The sequence below is a fragment of the Pristis pectinata genome, chromosome 1 (genome assembly GCF_009764475.1).
Source record: "Pristis pectinata isolate sPriPec2 chromosome 1, sPriPec2.1.pri, whole genome shotgun sequence".
Taxonomy (NCBI): domain Eukaryota; kingdom Metazoa; phylum Chordata; class Chondrichthyes; order Rhinopristiformes; family Pristidae; genus Pristis; species Pristis pectinata.
Genome location: NC_067405.1, coordinates 139,112,019 through 139,125,145, shown reverse-complemented (window position 1 = coordinate 139,125,145; position 13,127 = coordinate 139,112,019). Strand labels below are relative to the sequence as shown.

At 43.8% G+C, this 13,127-nt stretch overlaps 1 protein-coding gene across 2 annotated transcripts in view; it reads right to left on the bottom strand.

Annotated features, from left to right (window-relative positions):
• Positions 1–13,127, bottom strand: part of adck1 (aarF domain containing kinase 1) — a 567,777-nt gene that overhangs the window by 544,805 nt on the left and 9,845 nt on the right. For both annotated transcript variants that reach the window (XM_052017675.1, XM_052017684.1), the window contains exon 2: positions 1,772–1,942. In XM_052017675.1, the coding sequence (XP_051873635.1) occupies positions 1,772–1,900 (129 nt within the window). In that variant the 5' untranslated portion in view covers positions 1,901–1,942. The remainder of the gene's footprint in view (positions 1–1,771; positions 1,943–13,127) is intronic.

Sequence of the window (13,127 nt, the reverse complement as noted above, 5' to 3'; positions counted from 1 at the left end):
CATCCTCAATTCACAATCCTGCCCAATTTACTGTCATCAGCAAGCTTCAAAATATTACATTCTGTCCCCTCATCAAAACAATTGATACACAATTTCAATAGCCGAGACCCCAGCACTGACCCCATGAGTTGGGTCTTTTTTTTTGGGGTGGCAGGATCTATTTACTCCCCCACACCTGCCTATCACTATTTCCTACCTGCATCTACCCATCACTACCTTGTGCCCACCCATCACTGCTCTGCTTTTCCCTCCTATATATTGGGTTTCCCCTTTTCCTATCTTCAGTCCTGAAGAAGGGTCCTGACCTGAAACTTGACCACCTGCTTTTCTCCACGGATGCTGCCTGGCCTGCTGAGTTCCTCCAGCATCATCGTGTTTTTCACCTGGATTCCAGCATCTGCAGTCCTTTGTTTCTCTATCTATTTATTCCTACTCCATGCTTTCTGTCCATCAACTAGCTTTCAATCCATGCCAATACATTATACCGAAAACCAAGCACTATAAATTTTTATGAACCTATTTTGTAGAACTTTATCAAAGACTTTCTGAAAATCCAAGTACATCATATCTGCTGCTTCTCCCTTATCTATTCAACCAGTTACATCCTCAAAAAAAAACTTTAATAAGTTTGTCAAACACCATTTCCCTTTCAGAAGTCCATGTTGGCTTTCTCTAATCCCACTGATATTTTCCAAGTGTTCTGTTATCTCATTCTTTATAATTGCTTCTATACTTCCCTTCTACTGATGTTAGGCTAACCAGCCTGCAGTTTTGAGCTTTCTCTTCCCCTACTTTTTGTAAATGCTGGAGTTACATTTGCCATCCGCCAATCTGTCAGAACTATTCCATAATCTATAGGATTCTGAAAAATGATAGCCAATGCATCCACTCTGGGCTGCAAATTAGTCCCTGGGAATTTATCAGCCATCAGTGCTGTGTGTTTTTCTAGCCCTGCATTCTCACTAATACCAACTTCCTTTAAATTCTCACCTTCATTAGATTCTTGGTTCCCAGACATTTCTGGAAAGTTACTTCTATCCTCTTCAATGAAGCCAGAACCAAAATATTTGTCTAAATTTCTCTACTATGTCCCTGTCCTCCATTATGAATTTGCCAATCTCTGACTGGGAAAAACCTCCACTTGACTTCACTAACCTTCTATGTTTACTGCAGGTTTACTCCCATATTCTATTTTCACTCTTATTTTCAAATTTAGAGAAGGACATCCAGAATTGAGTCAATATTTCTGAGGCAAAGCCTTCAAATGATAGAAAATTACTGTACTAGAATGAAATATCTGGTCAGAATCTGAAGAACAGAGACCTTAGAAGAGCAAAGGAGACTAGAAGAAATAGAAGGAACAGTAACTCCCAAAGGACTTAAAGACAAGGATTAGAATTTTAAATCGGAGCCTTAGGATCACTGGGAACTAGTGAAAGTCAGGGTAGTCAGCGTGATGGACGAGCAGAATTCGGCAGAGGATAGAATACATGCAGCAGAGGTTTTGACAAGCTGAACATAGAGTTTGGGATGCCAATCAGAAGAACTTTGGAATAGTTGGCTTGTGGGATAAAACTTTAAGACATCTTTAAAAAAAAATGCTTACAAAAAAGTGGGATTAGTGTAAACAGGTACCTGATGGGCATTGCCCAAAAGGCCTGCTATCCTACTTTCTGACTCTGTCTCCATTGCTTAAACACAAAGGGGTTAAAAACGCCAAATTAAAATCCTAGTGCAAACGTGATTTTTCTGATCTAGTAGCATAACTTACCGTGGCAACGGCTCGTCCAATTCTAACGATTCCGATATCATTCGGGTCCACGTGGGTGGCAGCATATAAACCTGACACTGTTAACCCTGCCGTTGCTGCTGCTCGAAGCCTCAGGAACCACCTTGCCATCCCAGAACCATGGGAATGGATAGGCTTTCAATGAATTCCTGCCTATAGGACAGAAAGTTATCAAAATTCAGGTGACAATCAGGCCTCCAACCTGCACCTCTTCCTGCTTCCACTACCAGCTCCCTTTGCCACATGCATCCACCTAAACATCCCCAGAAATCAAAACAGAAGTGGTCTGGATGCTGATGTACCCCACATCCACATTATGACTCCCTCAGCAGTTATAAAATAAAAGGCCTTGAAAATGTCGATCTTCAAACACACTGATGACAGCAACCTCAGAGAGAAAAGTCAGGGCATTGCTGATAAAATTAGGTCTGTTTATTCTTATTTATTTTGAAATTTAATACTGGAGACAGAAGAAATAAGACATGAAGAAACTTCCAGGAGAGTGTCCAACCAAAAGGTGGCCATCCCAAGCATCAAGATCCTATTCAGTCCTTTATGTCCAGGTGGAGAAGAGCAGGAGGTTGATATCTAGTTAGCTTTGGATGTCGTCAGCCTTCTCCATTAACACCTCATCTCCAACTGGACTCTAACCCATAACTACTGGACTCGGGACCATCTCTGGATATCTTTCCAATGGCTTATATATGAAAAATATTCAATTGCACTTTGCCCATCATCAGAAGGACCCAATGAATTAGTCCAGATGCACAGTTACTGTTTCGTGAGCAAAGCCCCAGGATCAGCAATGAGTGACCAATTTCCATTGATGTTGGGCGAGGAGAATTCTCCTGTTCTCCTTTGATTAAAGCAAAGGGGATCTTTTATGTCCACCTGAGACAACAATTTAACGTCTCATTGAATGACGTCCCAACACAATTCAAAGAGCAGCGTGCTTGCTGGGCTAATTGTAACACCCTAATGCCTCCAACTGGGGAAATGTGATTGATGATCACATCTGAAGTGGGGAAAATTGATAAAACCTGTAATTACAGAGCCAGTGCTATTTCTGTCCATTGCTATAGAAACATCCTCTCAACTGGCTCTTAAGACAAAAATGCGAGAAAGCTGCTCAGAAAATAACAGAAGCTGTGTTCTGAAGGCAGACTGCTTATTTTGCCTACCCCTCTTCACTCCTCTCCAGCCAAGAGCTGCTCACAAGGCCTTCAACTCCCACAAACGATCCAACCTGCAGCTGGAGTTTCTGAAGGGATCACTTCCCGTCGGGCAGCAAACCTCTACATCCAACTACCTGAATGACGTGGTATGTGGCAACACCGAAATGCTGCACCAATGCACATCTCTAAACCTTGCCTAATGTCTTTATAAACTTGGAAGAGCAGGTGAAGGGTGATCAAGTAGGAATCAACAAAGTTCAAACGAGACTTATCAGCAGGAAATGTCCACTACATGAAGGGCAAACTCTCTGAAAGGCTGTAAGATGTACGCAAATGGGCTCCTTGGGAGGAGTAAAGGAATTGTACAGCTTTGAAGTGCAGGGGAACTAGTTGGCTTCAGAACTGACACAGCAAACCTCAACGGCAAACATTAGGAATGGCTGGCAGCAGCAAGGAAATCTCACCAAGTCAAGGACGGGTTAGCCACAACTGTTTAAAGATGATCAAAGGATCCAGAAGGAGATTGAAAGAAACAGTTTACTCTGGTGCAGAGGATCGGACCAGAACAATCATAGAACTAGAGTGAGGCTATTTAAAAAGTGGCATCAGGAAGCATTTCTTCACACTAAAGGAAATCTGGAACTCTTCTCTCCATCCTACACCCAAACAAAACAATGCTTTTAGAGTCAGAGTGTGGTCCCCTGTAAAATTTCTAAATATAGATTGATAGGTTTGTTAGCCACTGATTTGGAGAGTTATGGAACCAAAGTGGATAGATGGTGTCCAGATATGTATCAGCTATTATCTAAATGAATGATGGAACCAGTTCAGGAGGGTGAGTGGCTAACCCCTGCATTTCTAACGTCCCCCCTGAAAGCTACAATAGCCCCAAAGTAATCCTATTTTCCAAATCAACTTATCTGTGAAATTTATCTTTTCATTTCAGCACAGTAGGAAAGGGAGCCTGATGCTTGGATTTGACAAAAGTGGCATTGAACACAGAACTGGATCAGTAGATGAGAGAGCTTATTTGAACATCATTCACGGTAGTGTAGCGGTTAGCGTAACGCTTTACAGTGCCAGCAACCTGGGTTCAATTCCGGCCACTGTCTGTAAGGGGTTTGTATGTTCTCCCCGTGTCTTGGTGCGTTTCCTCCAGTTTCCTGCCACATTCCAAAGACGTACGGGTTAGGAAGTTGTGGGCATGCTATGTTGGCGCCAGAAGGGTGGCGACACTTGCAGGCTGCCCCCAGAACACTCGACGCAAGAAAGGTGCATTTCACTGTGTGTTTCGATGTACATGTGACTAATAAAGATATCTTATCTATTCACTGCCTAGTACCTGTCAAACATTGAGACACCACTCTTAGTGATGAATCATAAGGGCTGGAGGAATAGCTCTCTGGCCAGTACTCTCTCTACTGTCACTTGGAAATAATTGTATTCAACTCCAGTGTCATGCTGCTTTAAATGATATTAATTCAGCACAGTCTCACATGCACACACATGGATAGGTGGTGTTGAGATAAATGGCTTCTGACCTGACATACTGTATATGCAGTGAGTGTTTAACATGAAGCAGAATGCCCTTTGTGTGACCTGTAGGTCAAGAGTTGCAGTTCTTGACAGACTGTGGCCCTGGAAGATGCCTTAATGTGTGCAGTAACAGCATTTTGCACTTTCCTTCAGAGGGAAATTTTAAAAAAAAATCACTCTCAGCACCGCCCACAAGGAACAGCTGTGTACTGCTTAAGAAAACCTAATGATATTGCTATTTCAGGGCTCCTGCGCACCGCCAGGTATACAGAGGATTCAAGGATCACCCCTCCCCAGCCAAAAAAAATGTGTAGGCAGCTTACACACTGCATTATTAATAATGCAAGATCACAATACACAGTGTTTTAACTGAATGGCTTTAAGTTATTATATGCATAAAAATATTTTCATCAGAAAACATAACTAGAAATCGGCACTGATTATAAAAGTGCAGTCAGAAGTAGATGTATTGAATGGAAACATTGGGTTTTTTTTAAATAATGAAAGGGGGTGTAACCAGATATAAAATAGCGTAGCGGTTAGCGTAACGCTAGTACAGCGCCAGTGACCAGAGTCCAATTCCGGCAGCTGTCTGTAAGGAGTTTGTACGTTCTCCCCGTATCTGCGTGGGTTTCCTCCGGGTGCTCCGGTTTCCTCCCACATTCCAAAGACGTACGGGTTAGGAAGTTGTGGGCACGCTATGTTGGCGCTGGAAGCGTGGCGACACTTGTGGGCTGAGCCCAGAACAGTATAAAAGTAAGGAAGTGTTGATGAGGCTCTACGGGGCGCTAGTGAGGCCTCATTTGGAATACTGTGCGCAGTTTTGGGCCCCGCATCTTAGGAAGGATGTGCTGACGTTGGAGAGGGTTCAGAGGAGATTTACGAGAATGATTCCAGGAATGAAAGGGCTTAAGTACGATGAGCGTTTGTCGGCTCTTGGACTGTACTCGCTGGAGTACAGAAGGATGAGAGGGGACCTCGTAGCGACATTTAAAATGTTGACAGGTAAGGATAGAGTAGATGTGGCTAGGCTGTTTCCCTTGGTGGGCGTGTCCAGGACCAGAGGGCACAATCTTAGAATTAGAGGGTACAGTTTCAAGACAGAGATGTGGAGAAGTTTCTTTACCCAGAGGGTGGTGAAATTGTGGAACTCCTTGCCACGCACAGCAGTGGAGGCCAGATCAGTGGGGGTGTTCAAGGAGGAGATAGACAGATATCTAAATAGTCAGGGTATCAAGGGATATGGGGATAAGGCTGGCAAATGGGATTAGAATAGTTTTTTTTTTCTCTCTCTTTTTTTCCCACCCCATTTCTTTTTCCCTTTTCCTTGGAGCAGACTCGATGGGCCGAATGGCCTGCTTCTGCTCCCTTATCTTGTGATCTTGTGATCTTGTGAAAAGATGCATTTCATGTGTGTTTTGATGTACGTGTTTTGACTAATAAAGAAATCTTATGTTGTATCTCATAAAAACATGAAACTGCACATCTTGTTTTTACAAACAGCAGAGGAAATCTCACTATTAATGGAGGAACCAGTCTGTTTACTCTGCAACAACCCACCCTCTCCCTCATTGTGTTTTAACTGCTGATCCAGTGGTTAAAGAGTTGTGTGAAAGTGAGATTTTGCAGGGAGCCATAGCCACAAGCAGGCCTGGTATCTTTATGCCAAAGAATACCTTTAATCATGTCAATTAGGCAGTGATCTGCAAGGAATGTTCTCAAGGGCCTGCAGGAAAAAGATAGTGGATCCTATCGGATGGTTGCTCAAGCAGACCATCAAGGTTATTTGGCAGAATGCTTCATCATCAGAACAGTAATGTTGGGTTTCCCTGTGTAACACTACACTGATACTGACAACAACTTCAGCACCACGATTTTCTATTGAAAGTTCTTGCAGCTGCTGGCATTACCCCACCAGATGCAATCTCTTTAGTCAGGTTTTAAAGAGACATAACATTTTACAGTGCCAGCGACCCAGGTTCAATTCCGGCTGCTGTCTGTAAGGAGTTTGTACGTTCTCCCAGTGTCTGAGTGGGTTTCCTCCGGGTTCCTCCCACATTCCAAAGACACACAGGTTAGGAAGTTGTGGGCATGCTATGTTGGCGCCAGAAGCGTGGTGACACTTGTGGGCTGCCCCCAGAACACTATGCAAAAAGATGCATTCCACTGTGTGTTTCGATGTACATGTGACTAATAAAGATAGCTTATCTTATACTCTTCCAATTACTAGGGAATGCTGCCACTGTGAATTTCTGGGAGGCAAGGGGGAAAGAGAGTGGGCCAGGGCTCTGGGGAAGACTCAAATTAGGAAAAATGTCTGTGTCCATTCTGCCTGCTCCTATGCACTGAAGGAAAAATAAATGAAGCCTTCCCTCCTTAAAAGGGGAATCTGTGTGACTTCCCTAATGCAGCAATGAGCAGCAAACTGAGATTATGGCAAAGAGCAGAAGCAACCTGGAATGATTCAGAGGCTAGCGACCATGACCTTGAGTGAGGCAGTCCAGGTAAACCTGCAAGGCTATATTCGAGGTCATAGGAAGTCCTGGATCTCAACAATGACAAACAATGCTGTTTGAATGTTTGCCACTCAGATAGCATGGTTTTAGGGGAAATGGCTATTCTGAGTAAATAAGAACTATCATTTTTCAGGCAAGTTGAATTGAAAATCTCATCGCAAACTAATGTTACTTCTTGCATTACTGTTGATGTCATTTGGAAGAATTTTATGTGAGAGAAAAGGGTGCTGGGACAAATTAATATCCCCACCCTCGATATTCTCAGGAGGGAGGGTGACCAGCCAGATGTCGTAGTCCATGTAGGGACCAATGATGTGGATAGGAAAGAGAAGGAGGTCCTGCAAAGAGAGTTTAGAGAATTAGGTGCAAAGTTGAAGGACAGGACCTAGGTTGCAATCTCAGGACTGCTACCCGTGCCACGAGCTAGTGAGGCTATAAATAGGAGGATCGTGCAGCTAAATACATGGCTAAGGAAATGGTGCAGGAGGGAGGGCTTCATGTTTCTAGACAATTGGGCTTTGTTCCAGGGAAGGTGGGACCTGTTCCGACGGGACGGTTTGCACCTGAACTGGAAGGGGACTAACATTCTTGTGGGTAGGTTTGCTAGTGCTGCTCCGGGGGGGGGGGGGGGGGGGGGGTGGGTGTTTAAACTAGATTTGCAGGGGGAGGGGAACCAGAGTGTGAGAGCAGATAGTGAGGTGGAGGAGGAAAAAGGTCATGTGAGGACTGCAGGTATCGACAGAAATCAAAGGCTTGTACGTGATAGAAATGTTCTCAGGTGCATCTATTTCAATGCAAGAAGTATTGTAGGTAAAGCAGATGAGTTTAGGGCGTGGATTGGCACGTGGGATTACGACATTATTGCTATTAGTGAGACTTGGATGCAGGAGGGGCAGGACTGGCAGCTTAATGTTCCGGGGTTCCATTGTTTCAGACATGATAGAGGGGGAGGGATGAAAGGGGGGAGGAGTGACATTACTAGTCAGGGAAAATATCATGACTGTGTGTAGACAGGACAGCCCAGAGGGCTCGTCTACAGAGGCCATATTGGTGGAGTTGAGGAACAAGAAAGGTGTGGCCAATACTAATAGGGTTGTATAATGGACCGCCCAATAGTCAGAGAGAATTGGAGGAACAAATCTGTAGTGAGATAGCAGATCGATGTAAGAAACAGAAAGTTGTAATAGTAGGGGATTTTAACTTTCCACATATTGACTGGGACTCCCACACTGTGAAAGGGCTGGGTGGCTTGGAATTCTTCAAATGTGTTCAGGAAAGTTTTCTAAATCAATATATAGAGGTACCAACGAGGGGGAATGCAATACTTGATCTCCTATTAGGGAACCAGACAGGTCAGGTGACAGAAGTATGTGTAGGTGAGCATTTTGGGTCCAGTGACCATGATGTTATTAGTTTCAAGTTAATTATGGATAAGGACAGGTCTGGTCCTCGAGTTGAGGTTCTAAATTGGAGAAAGGCCAATTTTGTGGAAATGAGAAAGGATCTAGGAAGAGTGGATTGGGATAAGTTGTTTTTTGGCAAGGATGTGCTCAGTAAGTGGAAGGCCTTCAAAGGTGAAATTTTGAGAGTGCAGAGTTTGTATGTTCCTGCCAGGATTGAAGGCAAAGTTAACAAGCATAGGGAACCTTGGTTTTCAAGGGATATTGGCAATCTGGTCAAGAAAAAGACAGGTGTATAGCAGGTATAAGCAACTATGAACAAATGAGGTACTTGAAGAGTATGGAAAAAGAAAGAAAATGCTAAAAAAGGAAATCGGGAAGGCAAAAAGAAGACATGAGGTTGCTTTGGCCAATAATGTGAAGGTAAACCCGAAGGGTTTCTACAAGTATATTAAGAGTATATCGTATTCTACAAGGATAGCAAGGGACAAAATTGGTCCCCTAGAAGATCAGAGTGGTCATTTATGTGTGGAGCCTCAGGAGATGGGGGAGATCTTAAACAATTTTTTTGCATCAGTATTTACTCAGGAAACTGGCATAGTGGATATGGAAGGAAGGGAAACAGGCAATAGTGTCATGGAACATATAGAGGTGGTTGCTGCCTTACAGCGAATAAAGGTAGATAAATCCCCCAGATCTAATAAGATATTTCCTCAGACATTGAGAGAGACTAGGGTAGAAATTGCAGGGGCCCTGGCAGATATATTTAAAATGTCCTTAGCCACGGGTGCGGTGCCGGAGGACTGGAGGGTAGCTCGTGTAGTTCCGTTGTTTAAAAAAGGATCTAAAAGTAAACCAGGTAATTACAGGCCAGTGAGCCTGACATCAGTAGTGGGTAAACTATTGGAAAGTGTTCTGAGAGATCGGATATACAAGTATTTGGATAGCCAAGGGCTGATTAAGGATAGTCAGCATGGCTTTGTGCGTGGTAGATCGTGTTTAACGAATCTTGTAGAGTTTTTCAAGGAGGTTACCAAGAAAGTACATGAAGGTAAGGCTGTGGACGTTGTCTACATTGACTTTACTAAGGCCTTTGACAAGGTCCCACATGGGAGGTTAGTTCAGAAGGTTCAGACACTAGGTATCCATGGAAAGGTTGTAAACTGGATTCAAAATTGGCTGTGTGGGAGAAGACAGAGAGTGGTAGTGGATGATTGTTTGTCAGACTGGAGGCCTGTGACTTGTGGTGTGCCTCAGGGATCTGTGCTGGGGCCATTGTTGTTTGTTGTCTATATCAATGATCTAGATGATAATGTGGTAAATTGGTTCAGCAAGTTTGCTGATGATACTAAGATTGGAGGCGTAGTGGACAGCGAGGAAGGCTTTCAAAGCTTGCAGAGGGATCTGAACCAACTGGAAGAATGGGCCAGAAAATGGCAGATGGAATTTAATGCAGACAAGTGTGAGGTGTTGCATTTTGGAAGGACAAATCAAGGTAGGACATACTCAGTAAATGGTAGGGCACTGAGGAGTGCAGAGGAACAAAGGGATCTGGGAGTTCAGATACATAATTCCCTGAAAGTGGCGTCGTAGGTAGACAGGGTTGTAAAGAAGGCTTTTAGCATCCTGGCATTCATAAATCAAAGTTTTGAGTATAGGAGTGTGGATGTTATGGTGAGGTTGTATAAGACATTGGTGAGGCCAAATGTGCAGTTCTGGTCACCTAACTATAGGAAGGATATTTATAAGATTGAAAGAGTGCAGAGGAGATTTACTAGAATGTTGCCAGGTCTTCAGGAATTGAGTTACAGGGAAAGATTGAACAGGTTAGGACTTTATTCCTTGGAGCACAGAAGAATGAGGGGAGATTTGATAGAGGTTTACAAAATTGTGAGGGGTATAGACAGAGTTAATGCGAGTAGGCTCTTTCCACCTAGATTAGGAGAGATAAGTACGAGAGGACATGGCTTTAGGGTGAAAGGGGAAAGGTTTAGGGGGAACATTAGGGGAAAACGTCTTCACTCAAAGAATGGTGGGAGTATGGAACAGGCTGCCATCTGATGTAGTGAATGCAGGCTCACTCTTGAGTTTTAAGAATAAATTGGATAGATACATGGACAGGAGAGGTCTGGAGGGTTATGGACTGGGTGCAGGTAAATGGGACTAGTGGAATAACATTTCGGCACAGACTAGAAGGGCCGAATGGCCTGTTTTCTGTGCTGTCGTGTTCTATGGTTCTAAAATAACCAGTCAAGTTTCTCAGTGGGCGCAAGGACACCCCAAAATGTGTGAATAATTGTTCTGATCCAGGTTAAGCCAATTTTCAACTACTTTTTCTGGATGGGGTGTTGTGCAAAATAATTTAAAATCATGGCCTTTGACATTTGCTATCAAGATTTTCATGCAAATTATGCTCAATGGAAATTGTGGGATTGAACACGCCTCTCCATTTTCACATCCTGGGTCAGTGCTGCCTCTAGGCCTTTGGCACTCTCCCAGGTCAGTCAATCAAGGGACATTGCTCTTGGCCCATTTGTCTCATTGTCAAAATGATGAGAGGCAATGATCGTGTGGATAGTCAGAGGCTTTTTCCCCAGGGCTGAAATGGTTGTCACAAGAGACCACAGGTTTAAGGTGCTGGGGAGTAGGTATAGAGGAGATGTCAGGGGTAAGTTTTTTTTACTCAGAGAGTGGTGAGTGCATGGAATGGGCTGCCAGAAACGGTGGTAGAGGTGGATACGATAGGGTCTTTTAAGAGACTTTTGGATAGGTACATGGAGCTTAGAAAAATAGAGGGCTATGGGTAAGCCTAGTAATTTCTAAGGTAGGGACATGGTCAGCACAGCCGAAGGGACTGAATTGTGCTGTAGGTTTTCTATGTTCTATATGTTAACTCCAAGTCAGTTGATACAGCTCAGAAGCCATGATCTTGACCCACTGCATGGTTTATTAAGCAGCATCAACGCCAATCTTACAAGAAGAATATTAGATTATCCCATTAGTCGGAGTCATAGAGCAATATTGCATAGATACAGGCCCTTCGGCCCAACTAGTCCATGTAGACTATGGTGCCCAACCAGCTAGTCCCCGATTTCCTGCATTCAGCCCATATCCCTCGAAGCCCTGCTCCTTCAAGTACCTGTTCAAGTGCTTCTTAAATGATACTACAGGAAGTCCCTGACTTACGAACGCCCGTACTTACGAACAGACCTTTGTGGTCGGTTCGTAAGTGGGCCCAGCCCCCGATCTTACCATGGCGGCGGTACACCTTCTTTGGCCCAACCCCAGGCCAAGTGCACATATGCAGCCGGGGAACCCCGGGCCAAGTGCATATGCGCGGCCGTGATCCCCAGCCCAAGCGTGCATGCACGTGCACGGACACAGTTCCGAGTTACATACAAAATCGGGTTACGAACAGTCTCAAAAACAGAACTCGTTCATAACCCGGGGACTTCCTATATTGTACCTGCTTCAACCACTTCCTCTGGCAACTCGTTCCATATACTCACCGCCTTCTGGAAAAGTTGCGTCTCAGGTCCCTTTTAAATCTTTCCCTCTCACCTTCAACTTATGCCCCCGGGTTTTGGACACCCCTAACCTGGGGAAAACTGTTACCATCAACCTTATCTATACCTCTCCTAATTTTATATATCCATTCTATAAGATCACCCCTCATTCTCCCACATTCCAAGGAATAAAGACCTAGCCTGGCCAACCCCTCCCTATAACTCAGGCCCTCTAGCCCTGGCAACATCCTCGTAAATCTTTTCTGCTCTCTTTCCAGTTTAACCAAATCTCTCCAATAACAGGGTGACCAAACCCGGACACAATAGTCCTGCTGAAAATCAGTACTTCAACTTGAGATACAATGAAGACAAAACAAAACAAAGAACGTCATCATCGGTTACTCATATTACACTTCTCACACAGTAGTACCAGAATGATTTTGCCTGTTAAATTCATTGTAATGACTTCAATGGAACTAACTGCAGAAGCAAAGTATGATGCACTGGTGTGACCATTTAGCACTGCATTGGGGATGAATTTCTAGTCAAAAGAACTTCCTAAATTTGGAATGAAAATATAGTACTTGTAATAGTGACCACAAAACTGCTAGGTTGTGAAAATTCCATCTGTTTCACTAATATCCTTTAGAATGGGAAATCTGCCTTCCTTCCCCTCTGGCTTATATGGTTGACTCTAATGTTCCTCTAATAGCCTAACAAGCCACACAATTCAAAGAGCAGCTGGCAACACCCACATTCTAAAATTGAATAACTGAAAAGAGGGAAAGCTAGAAGCAATGGAGGACCACTGAGGTTCAGGATTCCTTATACTTGGGTCATTAAAATCTCACATTACAGAAAGTTATTAAAAAGGCTGATGGAAATCTCCCTTTTTTTTATTTGAAGGGATGGATATTAAGCTACACCTGTACAAAGTCATGGTTATACCACATCTGCAGGACTGTGAGCAGTTTTGAGCATCACATCTTAGGAAGGATACATTGATCATTGCAGAAAGCACAGTGTAGATTTACCAGAATGATACCTGGACTCTAAAGGTTATCTGCTTCCTCACATGAGGATAGGGTTGCAGGGAAATCAGAAGAATCGGGAGCAGAAGTAGGCCTGTTCTGCCGTACAATGAGATCACGGCTGATCCAATCTTGGCTTCAACACCACTTTCCTCTCGACTCTTGTGGTTCAAG